Source organism: Rousettus aegyptiacus, unplaced genomic scaffold (genome assembly GCF_014176215.1).
Source record: "Rousettus aegyptiacus isolate mRouAeg1 unplaced genomic scaffold, mRouAeg1.p scaffold_m13_p_10, whole genome shotgun sequence".
Lineage (NCBI taxonomy): Eukaryota > Metazoa > Chordata > Mammalia > Chiroptera > Pteropodidae > Rousettus > Rousettus aegyptiacus.
This window is the reverse complement of record NW_023416285.1, coordinates 24,382,763-24,403,960: the sequence shown is the minus strand read 5'-3', so window position 1 is coordinate 24,403,960 and position 21,198 is coordinate 24,382,763. Positions and strand designations below refer to the sequence as shown.

Here is a 21,198-nt window from a genome sequence, read left to right as displayed (position 1 = left end):
ATATCCTTCGAGTGACTAAGCACTGAGAGATTTGTGGTGCCATTTCTATATGCAATTCAAAATAAGACAACAAAGTGTCAAAAAAGCATATTTTTAAGTGTAAGCAAATATAAATACTACACTTATTTTTATCAAGATGAATAATTCAATAATATTCTTTTGAAAAGCCACACACTTTTACCTAATCTTTTTTTCTCATTTTGGAGGCCCCAATTTTGCTTAATCTGTTGTTCCGCCTCTGTGCTACATATTACATATGTGTGTATATGTAACTATGTATAAAATCTCACAATCTTTGCAATAAAATTTTATAAGGAAGAAATCATTACTTCTATTTTAAAGATAAGGGAATTAAAATGTAATGACTTTAAGTAATTCGTTCAAGATCACCCAGCTGGCAAGTGGTAAAGACTCAAATTCCAAATTCCTTCCAAATACTGAAAGATGATGTTCTGAAAATATTTTTGCCTCTTCACCAATCACTGGAAGGAAGGGATGGATTCCTCTATTTCCTGTGAACCTCACTTTCAGGAAAATTTACCTTAACGTGGGTATAGTAGGGGTTGATACTGGGATATCCTAAACCTTTGGTTTCAGTATGCTTCCTGTAACTGAATGTCTATTTTTCAAAGAGACTTTGAAAGATCTTCTTAAAGGGGCTATATATCATGATGACCCATCCAACTTTTGCCTTTCCTTTATCACATGTGTTGCTTTGCTGTGACCTTCATATGTGCCAAAGGGCACCCATTGGCTTGGAGATAATATTACTATATAGCTATACTGACTGGGTGAGTCATTAGAGCCTGTACCAGTTAGCTGAGCTTTAATGGTGGACTTTACTATACAGAAGATTCGGAATGGCATAATGGAAAACATAGTTTGGCAAAAGATCCTTAAATATCTTTTAAGAAGTAAATATTTTTTAAGTGGTTCTTCTATCAAAGCTGAGTGTTTAACATTCTATCATAAATCAATAAGGTTTTCCTCAGTTGGGTGGGAAACAAAGATAACACTGTCATAATATATTACCTTATGATCATCTATTTGACAAGAGAGGAACAGAAAGTCAAACTCTCTTTAGACACTTACCAGAAACTCTGAGTCAGGAGAATTCAGTGAAAGTGAAACATGGAGCTGAGCAAAGTAGGTGCCGTATTCTCTGCCCCATCTATAAGACAGGCAACCAGAGTTTTTTTCTTTTGCAAAAACCTGTGGGGCTGTTTTCCTCAAAGTTGAACAGAACTTTATGGGAGAACCTTAAGGCATTTAGTGTGAATGACAAATCATGGTAAATTCCACCTGTTTGACATTTAGGAAGTTCCCTGCCTGGCTTCCTACCCATTCACTCTAAACTAAAATCTAGCAGCTGACAGCCAAGCACAAATGCTCCCAGTACAGTTTCCCACTCCAGAAAGAATTACAAAACAAAACAAACAATCAAAAACACAGCCTATGTAAGTCTACTTCAATGTGACATCAGAGGGAACCCACACCAGCCTCACATGACTACAGTCTTAGAACTGAACAGACAACCCAAGACGAGCAGGTATATGAGGAAAACAAGCAACATAAAAGAGAAAATCCTAGGCATAGTGGGGGTGAATGGTGATAATCGAGGAAACAAAAGATAATTATTTTTAAAAAGCCATAAAAATTAAATATTTATACACATAACCTTCAATTATTACACTCAGATTTAAGAAGATATGATCACTATAAAATAAAATCAGAAAGCTATGAAAAAATAATCAGAAACAGTAGTCAGAGTTTAAAAACGTGATTTCCAAAGCATGACCTGGCTCTGACCCCCGGAATGTGTTTCTACTTCTTCCCAAACCATAGTCTAATAAGCCTGTACTTCAGTTCCTGCCCATTGCTTTGTGTTTTTTTTCAACTCTGTGGAGATACAAATATTGTTTAAAATCTTGATATATCTTGTAGGTTTTCAGTTTTTTTCAATTGCATCTGCTACTTCTGTATGTCAGGAGCAGTGGAGATACATCCAAACTTCACTTTACTGCACCGCGGTGACCTCCTCTATTTCTTTGTCAGTTAAAAAATATGAAGCTAGGTAGCTGTTGTCAAATACAACAATATTTTAGTAGAAATTTCATGAATCAAAAGACCATTCCTAATCACTCTGCTTCTGACAGTATTATTCTGGAACATTAATCATGGCTATTCATAATCCGATTATACCACGTGATTCAAGAATCTATAATACCCTGATTAAACTCTTTTGGGTATCTTCACTCTTCCGGCAAGAGTTCTTTATATCAATAAACACAGAATCAAGGGCTATGTTCTTAATTGTTTACTTGGAGAAAGAATAGCTGATATTAGTAGTTGAACCATTCATTATGTTAAAATGTCTTCATTGCTCATGAGAAAAAATTATATTGGAGGACCTGGTCTGAAAAATTGTTAAGAAAAAAGGTAACTGAGTTTGGAAGGTAGCTAAGAAGACTTTTAACTCTGCATATTTCTTTTTTCGAATGTTAGTTGTATTACATTTTGATTCAATCCTGACAAAAAAAAACAGAGTTAATGTAAAGTGTTTCAGTAATTTAAGCAACAATTAAGGCCACCCATTGATGTCTGACTAGTCATGTTGATGGCAAGAAATCTACCCCTGAGGGCTTTTTCAGCTTTAGTTGATTGGTTAAAGATTTTAAAGTAAATAAAGTAAATCACTGACTTTTATCCCTGAAAAACAAAAACAAAAAACCCTGAACTGTACAAAATGTGGACAGATTATATGACTTTCCAGTTATGTGAAATAATTCTTGAATTAATAAAATGTGCTTCTCTTGCTCTTGCAGGAGTCATATCATGGGAAACAATATCCCCAACAGACATGTTATTAACTTAGTTCAGCTCAAAGTCTCCCAAAGGGATATTCTGCAGTTGATTTTCTAATCCAGAACAATACAGGTTACAAATATATTTTTAAGTTTTTAAAGTTATAGATTTAATACACATGCATTAAAGATAATTTGGAAGAAAAAAAGCAGGTAGAAAAACAAAAAATTTCCCATATCGCCATATATAAAATCATTTTAAGTTATTAGCTTCGTGATGCTGAGATATAGTTGAACTATGTCCTCAGTAACTTTGCCAGAATTTTCCTTTGCATAGCATCCTAGGAAACAAAGTTAGGACAAATTAAATGGCAAGGGTGATCCAGTTCCCAAGAAACAGTAAGTTCTAATTAAGCCTTGAATTTCTTTGGGGCATTTGATACTGTCTTCTGCAAAGAAGGATGTGCTAAAAGAAGCAGTTACCTTGCTGGAGATTATTTCAACTCTTGGCTTTCATCATAAGAGAAGGAAGTTGGGAAGAATTGCTCACTAAGAGAATGCTGGTTCAAAGTATCCATTTAATTAGGTTTATACTATAACCATATTAATTCTAGTAACTCATTAAGAGAGATTCTATTGTGCCTTCTTCCAAAAAGCCTTAGGATGATTCTTGAATAGTTCCACCTAGAATTAAATCTGTGAATGAATCGTTCCTACTTTCCTGTGTCTTCTTACTTGCTTCTATCTTATTTCACTGTTTGTCTAGATTAGAACAATTGGTCGAGGGCAGAAAATATGTATGTCATGGATTTTGTTTTTATACATTTTATTTTTTAGAGCTGTTTTAGGTTTTTGAATTTATGCATTCCCTAACATGAAAATAGTCCAATTAGCAAAAAAAAAAAAAAATCATTGTTTTAATATTCAGTTCTATTTTTAAACTTATTTTGAAATAATTTTAGATTTACAGAAGACTTGCAAAGATAAAACAGAGAATCCCCTTGTAAGTTTCACCCAACTTTTCCCATATTAACCATTTACTTAATTATTTATCATACATTCATCAAAACCAAGGAATTAATATTTGTACAAAACTATTAAGTAGACTATAGCTTTCATTTGGATTTCACCAGTTTTTTTCAACTAATATGTTTCTTCTGTGGCAAGATCCAGTAGATGATACCGCATTGTACTGGTCATGAGGTCCCCGTAAATTCCTCTCTTCTGTGACATTTTCTCAGTCTTTCCTTGTTTGTTCGTTCGTTTGTTTGTTTATCTTGACACTTTTGAAGAGCACTGGTTAGATATTTTGTAGAATATCCTTCAGTTTGGGTTTGTCTGATGTTTTCTCATGACTAGACCAAAGTTCAGATTTGTGGGGAAAATATTGCATAGGTGGGGTACCCTTGTCATCATATGTCAGGGGGTGTATGCTAGTAAGATGACTTAATATTGGTAATGCTAACTTTGATCGACTGGTTGAGGCAATGTCTGCTAGGTTTCTCCACTGTAAATCACTATTTTTCTTCTCCATACTCTGTTGGAAGCAGTCATGAAGCACAGCACACATGCAAGGGGAAAGGAGTTAAGCTCCACCTCCTGGAGGGAGGACTATCAAAGATTTTGTGGAAATATGTTATAGCCACCTCAGTAGTTAATAAACACATGGCGAGAGATAATTAAAGGTTATGTAAATATCCTATTTCTCCTTAAAGTTTTGATCGGTCACTGTCACATTCACCAGTGGATCTTGCCTGCAGCAACACTTATTTGTTCTAAAGGGAATTTTCTACTTCCTGCAGAGCTATTCTTGACATAGGCTTATTTTATTATTTTAAAAATACATTTTTGATATGGTTTTGATAAGTTTTCAGAATGAGTTTGGTTTTTATAACATTTTATAAGTCTTTTAATTCTTTTTTTTTTTTTTTACTGGAAAGGTTATTCTCAATCAAGGGCTTTAATCTTCTCTGAAGGAATATATTTAATTCAGGAAGCCATAGAAGATTACTAATGGTTCTTATTCTTTATTTAAATTTTAAAAATGAAAACACTGATAACAATAGTAGAAATTTCTATGAGATAAATTATATTTTTTAAATGTTTATTTTTTATTTTTAAAAAATAATTCTAACGTAGTAATAATATCACCGAGCATCAAACAAGTTTTGATTTAAATGAAAAGTAAGCTGCCAAGAAATGCTTTAGATAGCCTAAATGACAATCCTGGGTTTCTTCTCAAATAGTATTTTATAGCAGCTGAGTTCTGAACTCAAAGTTCTGAACATGTTTGCAACATTCATAGTTACAGCGGAAAAATAGTTCTTAGTCACCCAAACTTCAAACCAACATTTTGTGTATTTATAATTTATCTATGGGTAAAGGGCAAACTATAATTTGGAAAAAATACATCATAGTCACAAGGAAAACTTGGAAAACAAAAAAACTGATGTTCCACTATTCCTTTTTACCAAGTATTACTCCACCTCAACTTTCTTCCCACTGCTGGAAAAACATTTTGAGGAACGTAAACTTATAAAATTAAACACATTGATGTTATGTTCAGTAATACCAATGTGTACCTTAAGTACAAATTGTTTTATCTATCTTTATTGAGCACCTACTATGTGCACAAGGAAGTTGCTAAGGGAATGAAATATCCTAAGATATCTGTACCTTAATTGAGATGTGAGGTAGAGGTGGTCCCTGCTGTCCAGTGTCACCCAGGTGTGTTTTCAGGTCTTTGGTGTTCATATCATCCCTTTGAATACTATAGACCTCACCTTCAGTTTTAGGGACCTTGCAATATCCTAGGCCATTTAAAGGGGTTTGTCTATTTGGAGCAGTTCAGATGAGACTCTGCAAAACTTCAAGCGATGAATATATGCTAATTCTGCTGGATGATTGGCAGCGGAAAGGGAGGCCGTTGTCGATAGGTAGAGTGACCATACATTTTAACATCTATAAAATATAATGAAGTGTTATTAAATATGACATGACATGAGGTGTGAACAGGTAAGCAACAGACTTGGGACATTCCTGGGCAAACCTGGATGGATGGTCACCTTTGTTAACAGAAGATGCTCAGCAGATGAGCACAATAAGGATGTCAACCCGGGCATAGCTGACAGGCAGTGCTCCCAGGTGAGGGTGGGAACCTTGCAGGCTCTCGTAGCTTCTGACGGGGGTGACGGTAGCAGTGGTAGCTGGCAGTCTGTTTGAGTTGATTCTTTTCTGATCACATGGTCTTTCCAAGTTCAGCGCCGCCTTCGTCTCAGACACTAACATGCCCTTCTGGATTCTTGCCCCATCCACTTTACTAGCCTTCTCCTGGCCTAGATGACTTTCATCTAGTTTTCTGAGACAGAGCTGTCTGGACTTCCCTCCATTCTCTTTCCAAACTATCCTTACAACATAAACTCTGAGGTTTGCTTTTTTCCCGGCCTTCTGTTTTCATTGCAAAAAAGCCTTTCCAAAAAAAGGCTCTTGCAAATCAAATGGTTTTGGCTTTCAAATTTATTGTGTGGGCATGAAAAGCTTATTTTGGAAGTCAAAAACTTAACTTTTCCTTTTTCTCTCTGTGTTCCTAATGGTAAAGTGGATACCACAATGTGGAGATCACTCACATATGTGGAAGTGTGGACAGAGAAAATCACAGAGGTTAATAATTTGATGTATTATTCTAATGATACCAACGCTCTTGTTGGGGCACATAAAGCTCTTACATGTCAAGCACTGCTTAGGCATTAGCTTAGTTAATGCTTGCAGGAATTCTATGACATAGGTACAGTTGTTATCTCTATTTTGCAGCTAGGGAAATCAGGTTTCAGTCTTAGGAACAGAGAAAAGAGGAAGTGTGACATAATAAAAACAAACAGCTTTTGTACTGAATTCTTGTGTCAGTTCTGCCTTAGACTTCATTTTTTTTCATGTATACAATGAGAAAGTTAATTTTTAAAGCTCTTCGAACTAAAATTTTAAATAGAGTCTACGACCTTATTTAAAATCCTTATGACTAGTTAAATGTTAGCATTCAGAAATTTTCATATTTGTGAAAAGTAATATGATACAAGTACTCTGTATTATTGAGTAACTACAGTGGGATCTTGGGCAATAACTTATAATCAAACAATAATATTTCTGCAGCAAAATTTTCATAGCAAGAAAAATAAAGATTATATCAGTTCAGGTTAGATGATACTACCAAATTAGTTTGTTTTGAACATATAAAAAGTTTTGTGATTTTTATAGTTCTTTAAATTTTATAGTTTTGGAAATTGGACTAATGAAAGGATTGGGGTAAATGTATCAGAGTCAAAGAATTGGTGTATAGAGGAAGACATTGCATGGAAAAAGCTTATCATATTACTTGGAAATTTTTAATTACTCAGTAAAGCTAAAAACTAATCATAATGATTATACGTGTCAATGAAAGAAATGTCCAAACCTGTAGATAATTGTTATGAATTTATTTGAACCAAACTGATGACAATTGCTGAGAAGCAAAATTTTGATAGATTGAGAAAAGGCTCCAGAGAATGGCAGATTTGCAGCTTATTTTATACATTAAAATAAAAGGAGGAGGGGTGAGAAGGCTACACGAAATCCATTCATTGGTGGTAGATTAAGGGGGTGGGAGAAGGCAGAGAGCAAAAATCTCTGGGATTGGATAAAAAATAAAATGGAGAGACACGTATTTCTTTTACATTGGTGGGTATAGGGTAGTTAATAATTAACGTTTATAGCACATGGAGATGGTATTTGGGGAACAAGATAACCATGAGGGGTTCTGTGAGCTTGTCCTCTAATGTGGTGTTATGCCCTGAGGAGTCTGGAAAAGGAAATTACTCTGACATGTCAAAGTTATGTTATTTTAGATGCAAAAAGACAATATACAGTCTCACTCAAGAGAAAGATTGACCTCTGTCAAGAAAGCTATAGGCCTAGGACATGAATACCTGCCATGACTCATTTTTAGTTAAAGATTTTTATATTCAGACCATCCTATGTGGTTACTTTTGGTCTGTAAGTTTGTAAGGCCCACCATGCAGGCCTCCCAGAGCTTGTCAGGTTTAGTATGTGGCCCCCTTTTCATCCACACACTGCTGAGCTTTCTACTTGGTTTGGTTTCAGAAACATAATAATCATCGATTGTATAGAGAGTAGTACATGGCTTCATTAGGTTGTCCTAAGGGAGGAAGACCCAGTGGGTCTAATCATTATTGTCCAGGGGACACAAAAGTAACTAATCAGTAATAAGTTATCGTGGACTTAAATCCCATCTCTCAAATTCCTGGAGACACTTGAATGGATGAAAGAATATTAAGAACTCTAACACCATTCTTTACAGTAGGCTCCGATATGATAAGAGAAAAGCAGCAAGAACAATGATAAAGTAGATGTGTCATGCCTCCCCAAAGAACAATCAGGTGAAGATAGGCTTTAGAAAGCGCAGACTTATACAACTGGCAGTAGGAGCTCAATAGATTCAGTGCTTTGAGATTTGACTAATAGTATCCAACAGTGGTATATCTCAGTAATTTAGTTTGCTTAGGGAACTTAACTGTTTTTATTTTATTTTTATTTTTTTTTTTACTTTGTTTTTAGATGAGGCAACCCTTGGTTGACCTCACAAATTGCAAGGACCTTGTCAGCTTACAATCCATTATTTTTGTATTTTTCACACCTACAGCACCTGGTCTTCCTAGGTGGTCTCTCATCCAAGTACTAACTAGGCCCGACCCTGCTTGGCTTCCGAGGTCAGAAACTTAACTGTTTTTTAAAAACTAAATATATGCATACAAGTTAGGTTCTCAAAGTCTTACAAAATTCATATTTATATATAAATTTTATATATGAAGCTTATGTATAAACTTTACATTTAACCTTAATGGAGCCCGTGAATAATAAAGGCATACATGACTCTTTTAGAAAGGAAGAAGAAAAAAGAACATATATTTATATCTCCCTCCTCACTCTATGCTATTTAATATGACTAGTCATATCCTTTAAAAAATTCACCTCAGTAAAGCAAGCATGTAAACTAGAAAGACAATGATTGTTACTAAAAAGTCATAGCAATTCAAGGGCAATTTACTGAACATTGTCATGGACAAAAGGAATGAGGCTTAGCAGATGATGAAAGAGAATTAGCCCCCTCTCCAAAGCCCACATAAAGGAGAGGGGGTTGCAGATGGAGCCTCTGCTGAAGGTGAGGCCAGAGAGCAGAAAGACTGAGTGAGGACCAGTGAAGGTACTAACAGAGATGAGAATATTTTTTTAAAATCTCAACATCACAGATGTTCTGTTGTTGAATGGATGCCACATAACTGTTTTGAAGATTCAAATAGTAGACAATTTTGGCATGTTGGTTGAAACTTTAAAAATATGCTTATGACGTACGGCAGATAGGACACACTCATAGATATGTTTTGGCTAATTACGTTATGAGGTTAATGGGCTGTATCTATATATTCTTTGATTGCTTAGCTCAGTTGATAAAATCAATGGTCATAAAATATGATCTATGATCCTTCAAGGTAAGGATTGAAGCTCACAGGTGATCTGTGGACTGGCCAGACTATAAAGACAGAATTAACTGCTGTGAGGTTGCAGTTCTCAGAAACTAAAAAGGAAGGTACTATTTTTATTTGTATTGAATTTACATTACTATCAATCCTTTTTAAGGACACTACCTTCTTGTTGCTGTCAACAGAAATATGTAGAGTAAGAAAAAACAAGATTATATTGTCTCAGAAGCATTCTGCTTAAGGGGAGTCAATCTACCTGTGTGGGAAACAAGAAAATATTGGTAGAAAGAGCATATGGTCTTTCTCCTTTTCATTGCTCTACTTAGGGTGGGAGGCTTCACTGCTATCTCTTTTTCTTTTTCAACCCTGTTTCATTCTCCACACATTATGAGCAGCACACAAGTACAGTGTGTGTAGAAAACGGTGGAGTTAGTCAAGAGGAACTGCCCTTGCTGAAGTTTTTAATGGTAAGGAAGAGATGTGGTAGAAATTCTGAGGGAGTTTTGACACACTAATGAGTTGACAGATGAAAAATTCTGAGACTTTCAGTTTACAACAGGGCAATCCTATATGAACATGACAATTTTGATTTCACATGGGACAATTACCTTTGCTCTGTTGGGTGGCCACCAGCCAGATCTTTAGTTTCACTTAACTTCTAGGAAAATGCATTTCATTGTTCACAAAAAAAGACAGAAAGGTAGTGAGGAAATGTGTCACCATTTATGGCTAATAAAAAAATAAAAAACAAGAAACTCAAAGAACATTAGGATGATAATTGAGTGAGTTGTGTTGCCTTTGGAGATAAAGATGATCACATCTTCATTTGCATTATTTTTTGCAAATAAAACAAAATGTCAATTACCCAGTGGATGTGAGAACAGTGAGCTAGAGCTGACCATAAGTAAAGGGGTGCCTTTTCAGAACTAGTCCTTTAAATTATTGGATCTCTCCATTGTTCTTTACTTCTAAGAAAGAGTGGCTCAAGATGTGTGCCTAAATGAATACTGAAACCAACAATGCATTTAGAATAAAAAAGGAGGAAAGTAGACATATTTTTTTTTCTTTTTTAGATGGTGAGTCACGTGTTTTGGTCAGGTATATGGTCTGGAACTTCCCAGATGAACACATCTTTTGCTTTGAGAGTTTTGCCTCAGGTCTTAAACACAGCAAGTTTAATTTATTTGAAGTCTTCACAAAGGTTTTTTAAATACTTTTTTTTAAGCCATTTTTTAAGTTTAGTTTAATTTTACATTTCCAAAAGCAATATAGGAAAGTTCCAATAGCTCCACATCCTCACCAGCATTTGATATTGTCAGTGTTCCATATTTTGGCCATTCTAATAGGTGTGTAGTGGTATTTCATTGTTGTTTTTATTTTTATCTCACTGATGACATATGATGTAGAGTATCTTTTCATGTACTTATTTGCCATCTGTATATCTTCTTTGGTGAAGTATCTGTTGAGGTCTTTGGCCCATATTTTTTCAAGGTATTTTTTAATCAGGTTGTTTGTTTTCTATTTGTTGAATTTTAAGGGTTCTTTGTGTATTTTGGATAACAAAAGTGTCCTTGGAAAATATTTTCTCCCAGTCTGGCTTGTCTTCTCATTCTCTTGACATTGTTTTTCACAGAACAGAAGTTTTTAATGAAGTCCAGATTACCAATCACTACTTTCATGGATCATACCTTTGATGCTGTATCTAAGAAGTCATCTTCACATCCAAGGCCATCTGGGTTTTGTCCTAGGTTATCTTTTAAGAGTTTCATAGTTTCATATTTTACGTTCAGGTCTATGATCCATTTTGAGTTAATTTTTTTTTTGTGAAAAGTAGAGGATTCGTATACAGATTGATTGATTGATTGATTGATTGCATATGGATGTTAAGTCATTTCAGTATCATTTTAAAAAGACTGTCTTGCTCATTGTATTACCTTTATTCCTTTGTCAAAGATAAGTTGATTGCATTTATGGTCTCTCTACTGTGTTGTATTGACCTATGTGTGTTCTTTTGCTAATACCTCGTCTAGATTATCGGAGTTTTAGAATAAGTCTTGAAATCAAGTAGTGTCAGTCCTCCAACTTTGTTTTCTCTCTTTCAATATTGTTTTGGCTATTTTTGGTCACACATGCTTAAAATTACTTGGTTTGATTTATAAATGATGTCATAAGGAACAAATAATATCCTGGGGGCTTACAGAATTGATGTAGCTTATCAAGATGCCTCCCTCTCAGGAAAATTTTGAATCATTGTATTTTAGACTCTGGGAATAGAACAGTTAAAATTTCAAAAGGGTAATTTGGATAGAATAGCATAAGTATAAACATGTATCCAAGGGCTCTTTAGATGAGAAAAATCATGATTGATTTCCTCAAACACCAATTATACAGAAATAGATAGATAGATAGATAGATAGATAGATAGATAGATAGATAGATAGATAAATGATAGGCAGATACATACTACATACATACATACATACATACATATATACTAAAAATACAATGTAGGTTCTAAATAGAAAGAAGCAATAACATTTAAAAAATATATTGAACAGTGTGCCAACTACTGTGTCTTACATTATTTCTAGTTATTGAAATCACTCAATGAGTTATACAGCATTATTTTCTTTTACAAATGAGTCTCAGAAATATGAAACGATTTGTCTAGGACCATGCAGAACTGAGATTCAAATTAGACTTACCTGGCTCCAAAACCTACCTTCTTTCCATTATTTCATGTATCATACTTTTTGTATTTTATCAAATGAAGAATAATTTTTACTAAATTTTTGTTTTTGTTTAATAGCTCACTATATATGTCCAGCCAGAACAAAATCACACAGCTGAATATGCTGCAAACATAACTAAAATTGCATTTGATTATTTTGAAGAATACTTTGGTGTGGATTATGCTCTTCCTAAATTAGGTGAGAATCACTTTTTAGTTTCTTATTTTAAATATTTCCTTTGTTTTCACCTAAGTTAATTCACTTTCTCCAGTTTTATCACTCTTAGGTAATACTCATCCCTGAGTCTTTTTTTGTATGACTACAATATGTGTCTAATACTTACTAGACATGGAAAAAATCTATTCTGGATTCCTCCAAGAATAATGTCTATACTCTGTTCTTACCTAATAAATATAGTCTTTTATTTCTAAATAAAGATTAAAGTACTGTATGTGCATAAAACTGCAAATGTCGATAATTATGGAGCCAGAAATATCAACACAGATCAGTACCCAACCTAATAGCTTAAATTGTCTCCCTACCACCAGTTAGTAGGGAAATAATAGGAATAAATGGTAATGTCAGAGTCCCATGTGCCTCCAGTCTTTCTGCTATTGTAGAAGACTAATTCTAGATTCTCCAGCAGTTAAAATGAAACACTGGTGTTCCTTTCATAAATATTTTTTTTCTGATGTGGAGGGGGCAGTTTTATTTTAAAATAAAAATAGGGTTATAATCAAAATGGTCTGTATGTGACATTTCTATCAATAGCAGAAATGTGTTATTAGTACGCGTGAGTGGTATTAGTAAGACTTTAAATGGAACATCCATATTGATGTCTGTAGGGATGAAATCAAGGCAACAGGAAAACAACCAACAACTGACTTTTTTTGTGATTTTATTTTTTTTATTAAATTTATTGGAGTGACTTTGTTAAATAAAATTATATAGGTTTCAAGTGTACAATTCTATAATAATCACCTGTATACTGCATTGTATGTTCACCACTCAAAGTCAAATCTCCTTCTGTCACTATATATTTGACCCCCTTTACCCATATCTACCTCTCCCCTCCTTTCCCTCTGCTAACCACTAAACTGTGGTCTGTGTCTATGAGGTTTTGTTTGTTTGTTTTATTTGTTTGTTACTTTCAGTTTTATAGCCCACATATGAGTGAAAACATGGTTCTTGACTCTTTTCATTTGACTTATTTCATTTAGCATGATATTCTCAAAATACATTTCTGCTTCTGCCCTTACTTTGATAAATTTTCGATGCAAAGCAACTAGAAGGCCAACTTCTCTGCATGGGAATGGCTGTGGTTCTGAGCAAGTTTGCAAGTTTGTAGATGCCCCGTTTTCTCTTCAGTGGCAGTGGCTCTAATTTTTTTTTTTTTTGATTGCTTAACAACTATTAGAGAAAGAAACAGGAAGAGGAATACCTTTTCATCAAAATAAGAATAATGTTTAATAAAATGTTAAGCATATCAATTTTAAAGTCTTTTTTTGCTTTATCTTATGACACCCAAGATAACTTGTGAAGGGAAATCTTATAATTTATTTTTTTACTCTCCTCACTTCCTTTTTCCCTCTCTGCTACTACTACTACTATAGTGACTACTACTATTATTACAACTACTATTACTACTACAACTACTACCACCACCACTACCACTATCGCTGCTACTATTTCTACTATTACAATGACTACAACTACTACTACTACAGCTACTGCTACTACCATCACCACCACCACTATTACTTCTAGTAAAACTACTGCTAAACTACTATAATGATGACTACTACTGCTACTACAACTACTACAATTACTTCTCTTCCACCTTGTCCTCCTCCTCCTTCTTCTTCTTCATATTTTTTATATGCATTTCAACCCTTTGAGAATAGACTATCTTAGACTTTTCTTAGAAATGGCTTCTTCATTTATTATAGCCCCCAGAATTAAATGCACTGGAGTTTATTATAATGTCAGTACTCAGTAAAGAAATTAGATTACAAAAAGTTCCTTTTTTTCAAGGAGTAGGTACAAATTTCATTCCATAACATTATGGAAAATATTGGCCCTTGTGGGGAATACGTCTTCATTCTTTAATTGGTATTCTTGTGACAAAATAACCAAATCTAAGAATGAAGATAGCATGAAATGGTAACTACTGCTATAACCTTGACCATTATTTAAGATATGTTGATTTTCATTCTTTTATAAAAAACTTTAAGAATCTTTGTTTTAACCAGAAAGGGCCTTTTCTTATATGTTAGATGAAATTTATTTTTATTTATGTGCCTCATTCAAATTCTATGTAATAGTAAAGAAATTACATTCTTATTATAGTTCATTGTCTAGAGAAGCTGTTATGTGTCCAGAAATCAAGCTGAGTATTTTCTGTTTTGAGATTTAACACAGAACTGATCAACACAGCCTCTTCCCGTTAGTGTGTCTAAGGTTATAGGCTCTGGCAAAAATAAGGAACAGTAAGTCATGGGAGAATTCAACATTTTGGACCTGGAAGGGAATTTAGAGATAATGTAGTCAATTCCATGTTAATCTAGCTAACTTAATACATACAAGTGAATGGTAAGCTACTTAATTAGTACAGAATCAGGTTGACGAAATTGTACAGAATTATGGGAAAAGTAGAATTTATATTCTGTGACCTTGATTAGAAATATATTTCTGTGCACTTGGAAGCTCTGTTCTTTTAAGTTCTCATTTGAAAACTTCATTCTCTTAATTCTTTACAGCTTATCTCCAAAACAGATGTTCTGCTCTAAGTGAAAATTGTTTTAAAAAATTAGAAAGCTAAATAAAATGAAATACAGAGAGAAACAAAAGACATAAAATTATAGAGGACTTGAAAAGAGCATTGCCATGAGTAAAAATGTGTAATTAGTAAAATTTCCATTAAAAAAATAAAAGACACATTTATATCTGGAACCAACAGGAAAAAGTCCATGGAAATTTTGAATGCATTAAGACTGAAAAGTTTGCATGAATAGATTATTTTTAGACTTTTTAAAAAACTTTCATACAAAGAACTTAATTTGGTAAGAAAGGTCATGAACAAATGGAAAGAATGTATTTCTCACTGGACTCTTTCTTTTTCCATAGATGAAATTGCTATTCCAGACTTTGGCACTGGGGCTATGGAGAACTGGGGACTTATCACATTCAGAGAAACAAACCTGCTTTATGATCCTGAGGAATCAGCCTCATCAAATAAGCAAAGGGTGGCCACTGTGGTTTCCCATGAACTTGTGCATCAGGTATAGAATCTTAGTATCAGATTAGCTTGTTTTAAAAGGTTATTTTTAATATAAGAATAATTGAAAGAATTATAATTTAACAAATAAAAAATAACTAATTTAGAAATCCTGTTTGATTTCTTAGTGCTAGGAAACATTTTACCGTAAAGAAACTTTTAAGAGATATTGTTTTGCCTTCAGTAAATACACAGGCAGTCTTCTTATAACTTTAAATATTCCCAGGAATACCTAAATAAAGGCAAGAAACTAAGGAGAATTTAATGTCATTTAAAACTAGGAGAAATAAAGCAGGAAATAAATGCTAAGTACAAATCCAGCCACTTCTGTGTCAGGTGACAAAATTTACATGAACAAATGCATGTATTGAAATTTTCTAGGTATCTCTACCAAAGGCATAAGAATTTAACTATCACTTTCTTGATTATAATTTCAGTGGTTTGGAAATCTTGTGACCATGGATTGGTGGGAAGACTTGTGGCTAAATGAAGGATTTGCTTCCTTCTTTGAGTTCTTGGGAGTAAACCATGCAGAAGTAGAATGGCAAATGGTAAGTACTAAATATATAAGCCCCACATCCTATTTTTCTCATGCAAAGCAGATTAAAGCCTTTGAACCATGATTCCGAGTTTGGGGCCAAGTGAAGCAGTGAATTGGGAATTCCATTGTGGGAATGGTGTAGAGCCAGCTAGCTCCACTGAACTGTACCTTGCTTAGAGCCTATGCCCAAGGCCTGGGGGGATCTGACCACCAGGATTGAGGGGATCCTTAATAGAATCACTGAAGAACATGTGTCAAGGAAGGCAAAAAAAAAAAAAAAAAAGCGAGTTTGGACAATACCAACTCTGTGTTTAGGAAAGTATCCGTAGTGCTAACTCTTCGAAAAATACCTAAGTCTAATTTTCTAAATGCCTACACAGGTTGCTGAAATAGTGTGGTAAAGAGATAAGAGAATAAACTTAGTAGTTAGACTCAAGTTCAAACTCTGGATGAATCATTTCTCAGATTCTTTACAGGGAGTGTGACCTTGAGCAAGTTATATATCCTCTCCGAGTCAGTTTTCTCCTCTATGAAAGAAGAATGTTGTTCTCTATCTTGTAAGCTTAAAGCTCCCCAAATGTACTCATAATTACTATTATCATACCATAGGTCCCTGAGAGGCCTAGAACAGAGTCCTCTATGAATTCTACAAATTTTTACCCCCAAAAAAGCTAGACCTGTTTTTATTTTTTAATTTATATGTATATAGTATAAGTATTCTTATCATTTTGTATATATGAAAGTTTAAGTGTGTAGATGTGTGAAAGACAACTGTATAGACTACTGCCCTCTACTGTACAGAACAGAATAAAAAGACATTGTTAAATGCTTGAAGCCATTGCGGTTTCCACATCTTTAAAAATAAAAAAGTTAATTCGCAACAACTGTTTCTTTACAAATTTAATATACATCGAGGTTTTTAACCATGGAACAATTGACATTTTGGGCCAGATAATTCTTTGTTGCTGGCCGTTGTCTTGCGTATTGTAGGATGTTTACCAGCATCCTGGGCTTCTATCTATCTACTAGATGCCAGTAACCCTCCCACCCTAGTTGTGAAACTAAAAGTGTCTCCCCCTATTTCCAGATGCCCCATGGGGACAAAATTCACCCTAGTCGAGAACTACTAATCTATGCTGATAATTACTGATTTCATAATTTATTAACATTAAGCTATACAAATGAAAAAAATTTTCCTTTATTTTATAAAGTAACTTGATATCCTTCTTGTATCAAGATGTAACTGTAAAACATTTTAATATTATTATATAATGTAATATATAATATTTTAACATTACAATTTCAGTTTTTCAAAAACATCAATTAAATTCCAGAAGAATTTAGTATGCAGTTCTTAAATGAAATTAAATGACATGATTCAACCCATCTATTCTTTATTCATTTATTTATTCATGCTTCATTCAGTGAACACTATAACGTACCCAAAATTGAATTTAAAGAACTCTGCTCTTAAGAAGTTATCAGTTTAGTCTTGTAGGTGGAGGGGACAGATAAATAAAGATGCATTTTATTTTAAAGGAGCTTAGTAAGTACAACAATAGTGAAGCCTTATTTCAAATCTGATGCCCAGAAAGATAATATAACTTTCCGTTGTCACACAGACAATTGGTAGCACAACCAAGACTAGAGTCAAATTTCCTGATACTGAGAAGAGGATTCTGTCTATATACTTAAAGTTTTAGAGTGACAGAAATTAAAGTCCAAGTCAAAATCACCTTGACTGGCAGTTATCACTTACTAATAATGCCTTGTTTATTATAAAAGGAAATCACAAAATTAGAAAATGTAAAAACTAATATTTTTAAATAAATAAGACCAATAAAGATTTTTTATTAGTAATGATTTAACAGAGTTTGATTTCAATATCTAACTCATCAAGAATCAAAATAATAATGGCAGCTGTATTAGGTTTTTACTCTATGTCAGGTGCTCTACCAACTGCTTACCATGCATTTATTAATTGAATCATCTGTACAATTCTAAAAAGTAGATGCCATCATTACCCCTATTTAACAGGTGAGGGGACTTAAACTTATATGTATAGAACATGGAAAAACTGAGCTTTGAACCAAGGAAGTCTGATTATAGAGCTAGACCTCTCAACTACGCTATTTTGCTAGAGAAAATTTAGGGCTGGAATGAGACAATGATTATTTATTAGAACTAACACAAAGATTAATGTTTTCTTCAGTTAATTATGAATCATCCAAACTCCAATGATTGGTTCCCAAAACATTTTTTTAAAAACCTGAACATAAATTTTTGGCAAATCAACATGCCTCTTCACTTAAATCTCAGAACTAATCTTTGAGGTGATATCCTCGCTCTCATTGCACAGATATGGAAACAGGGCTTGAAAAGTTTGGCATGTGTCTGAAAGTCTGAATTCACAGATGCACGTGTCTTCTTGGTCTGTAATATAGAGGCAAATCAAAGGAGTTATAAACCGTAGAAAGGGGTAGAATCGGTATATACCAACTAGTGTAAAATACAATTAATTTGAACACTTAGTGCTTGTTTTAAATAATTTGAGTCATTTATATCTATTTCCCCACAATTTGTGTTATATACATGATATTTTGAAATATAAACTGGCATAAAGTGTTCTTTTTTTTTTGGTTCGTTCTGTCATTTCAGCGGGACCAGCTATTACTTGAAGATGTACTACCTGTACAAGAGGAAGATTCTTTGATGTCGTCACACCCAATAATTGTCACTGTGACCACCCCTGCGGAAATAACATCTGTTTTTGACGGAATATCCTATAGCAAGGTGGGGAAAATATGGTATTGTTTTGAACATCTTCTTGTTGAGTGGCTTTTCTTTTAGTAGATACCTAAATATGGTAAGATTGGTTGGACTATGCTAATGGGCTTTGGGAACTTATTCTGAGAGCTGAATTCCATAATTTCTACTCTTCCGGGGAACTGACAAATGCTCATCTTTGTCTCAGGATTTTGAAACAGATTTACAAAATTTTTTCTTTCCGCTTTTGTTTGTAACAGCTCTCATTCTGACCATTGGACAGTCAAACTTTAAGCATCAAATTTTAAATTGTTACGTTTGATTTTTTTCAAAGACAGTAAATCAGCAAAAAGAACAAACTAATCAAAAACAGACTCACAAATATAATGGACAATTTGGTGACGGACAGAGGGAAGGGGGGTTGGGAGCTGGGAGCATGGGGTGAAGGGTTAAAGCAGTACAAATTAGTAGTTGATAGATGGTCACGAGGATGAGGAGCACTGCATAGGGAATGCAGTTAGTAATAATAGATTGGCTAGGTGGAAGATCAGAGGATAGAAGGAGTAATTATGGGGATTGTTCGTATACTTGATACTAATTAAAATAAATAAATTTCTTTTTAAAAAGTTAAATATTTCTGTTAAATATTACCAAACTTTTCTCCAAAAGGATTTTCTCGATTTATATTCCCACCAGAGAAGTATGGAAGTTTCTTTATTCCCGCCAAAAGAATGTGTTGTCATAATTTTTGCCAATTAAAAAAAAAAAAGACAATAAATCTTTTTCTGTCCACGTGGTCAAAGAACAATGCCATATATGTGGGCACCTTTTCTAGTAGAATGCTTTAATACTTCTAATAAGTATTTGAATCCAACTCGGTTTAAAGGAATTACTTTTCTTTTTTTAAAAAAAATAAGGTTTAAACATGCCTTTGTTAGTATGTTGTAAATGGGGCATTTTTATCCATTATAATTTTATGGAAAGTTATGGAAAATCCATAGTGCCCTAAGTTTATGTTACCCATTTTCTTTCACAACATCTCTAAACGTATACGACATAGTTTTGTCCTTTTACAACTCAGCTTCTCAGAGTTTACCCACTATGTTAACTCACTCAAAAGCCACTGCAAACTAATACATTTTGTTATTCTAGGTGATACCTAAAGTTTTATATTAAAATATTATAATTATTAAAGTAAATACTAGATAAAATTGGCTTTAGTGAAAAAAAGGCCTTTATATATTAATTTGAAATTCATAGCATCATATTTTTATTCTTTTCTTCTCATATTATTCCCATGGCATTTTTTTCAGGCTTCTTTTATTTATTTTTCTTTTATACTGTCAACAACTCTTTTCATCTTCCTGTTAGAATGAAAGTTTCTAATCCGGGGAGAAGTTTATATTTGTTGAATCAGTTTTTTTTTTTTCCTGAGTCCCAGATACCCTTTGGGTTTAAGATATTAGGCCAGAAATAAATAGATGTTTCTAATCCTTCTACTAGGTACAAAAAGAATTTATAGTACTTAATAAATTATAGTAAAATTACTAACCTAAATATTTTTCTGATCAGCTACATGAAAGTTGACTGAAAATTCTATTAATAGGAAATTTTAATAGTAATCTCATAACATGAAAAAAGAATGTAGAGTAGAGGTATTCATCAGATTCTTCAGACTAGAGGAAACCCAATGAGATAAACAAACCACTTTTGAAGAGAAAGATTTTATGCCTAAATTATGTATCTGTATTAAACTATTTGACCAGATAATTCCTCTAATACCTATTTCCTGCTATAAAATATATTTTTAAGTATTAAAACATACATAATAAGTACCCCAAAATTGATCTTGAAACTACTTTTCTTATTCATAAAAGAACATCATCGTTTAAACATTACTGCCTCTTTCATGAGGAAAGCCCCACCTGCTGGTTCATTTGATGAAGTGCAATAATTACTTGAACCTCAAGTCACTAAAATGCAGGCCTTTTGATCAATTTTCCTTTACATTTAAGTTATTTTAAAAGCACAGGAATAGATAGTGTGCCAAGTGGTATTTTTATCATAAAATCATAGAGCTATAACCATGTAATTTAGCAAAACCATTTACAGGAAAGCTCACAAATATGAAAATGACATACTTACAATAGTGATTACTGACATTTGTCCTTTACGTGTCTTTTATTAGTTTAATTTGCTGTTCTTTCCCATCCTAGGGAGCCTCTCTTCTGAGAATGCTTGAAGACTGGATAACACCAGAGAAATTTCAAAAAGGATGTCAGGTATGATTTATTACTTTTAACAGTATTAAAACTACACTGATACGTGGCTGACGAGTTGTAAGATATGTGATTAATTAAGGACAATTCCCTTTTTACTTTTACTCTACTTAGGGATAGATAACATAGCAAAGCATTAAAAAGAGAATGCACATCCAGTTAAGTGCCTATATTGTATCAGTGATTACCATTTGGCAGACATTTCATGGAGAATTTTAAACAGAGTAAGGTGCTGGCAAATCCAGATTTTGGTGAGGGCTGTCTTCCTG

General features: G+C 33.6%; 1 protein-coding gene across 1 annotated transcript in view; it reads left to right on the top strand.

Moving 5' to 3' along the window:
* LOC107508816 (glutamyl aminopeptidase) overlaps nt 1-21,198 on the top strand; it is a 73,040-nt gene that overhangs the window by 13,679 nt on the left and 38,163 nt on the right. Inside the window, exons 4-8 of the mRNA XM_016140824.2 lie at nt 12,144-12,264; nt 15,193-15,347; nt 15,781-15,894; nt 18,543-18,677; nt 20,867-20,932. Of these exons, the coding sequence (XP_015996310.2) occupies nt 12,144-12,264; nt 15,193-15,347; nt 15,781-15,894; nt 18,543-18,677; nt 20,867-20,932 (591 nt within the window). The remainder of the gene's footprint in view (nt 1-12,143; nt 12,265-15,192; nt 15,348-15,780; nt 15,895-18,542; nt 18,678-20,866; nt 20,933-21,198) is intronic.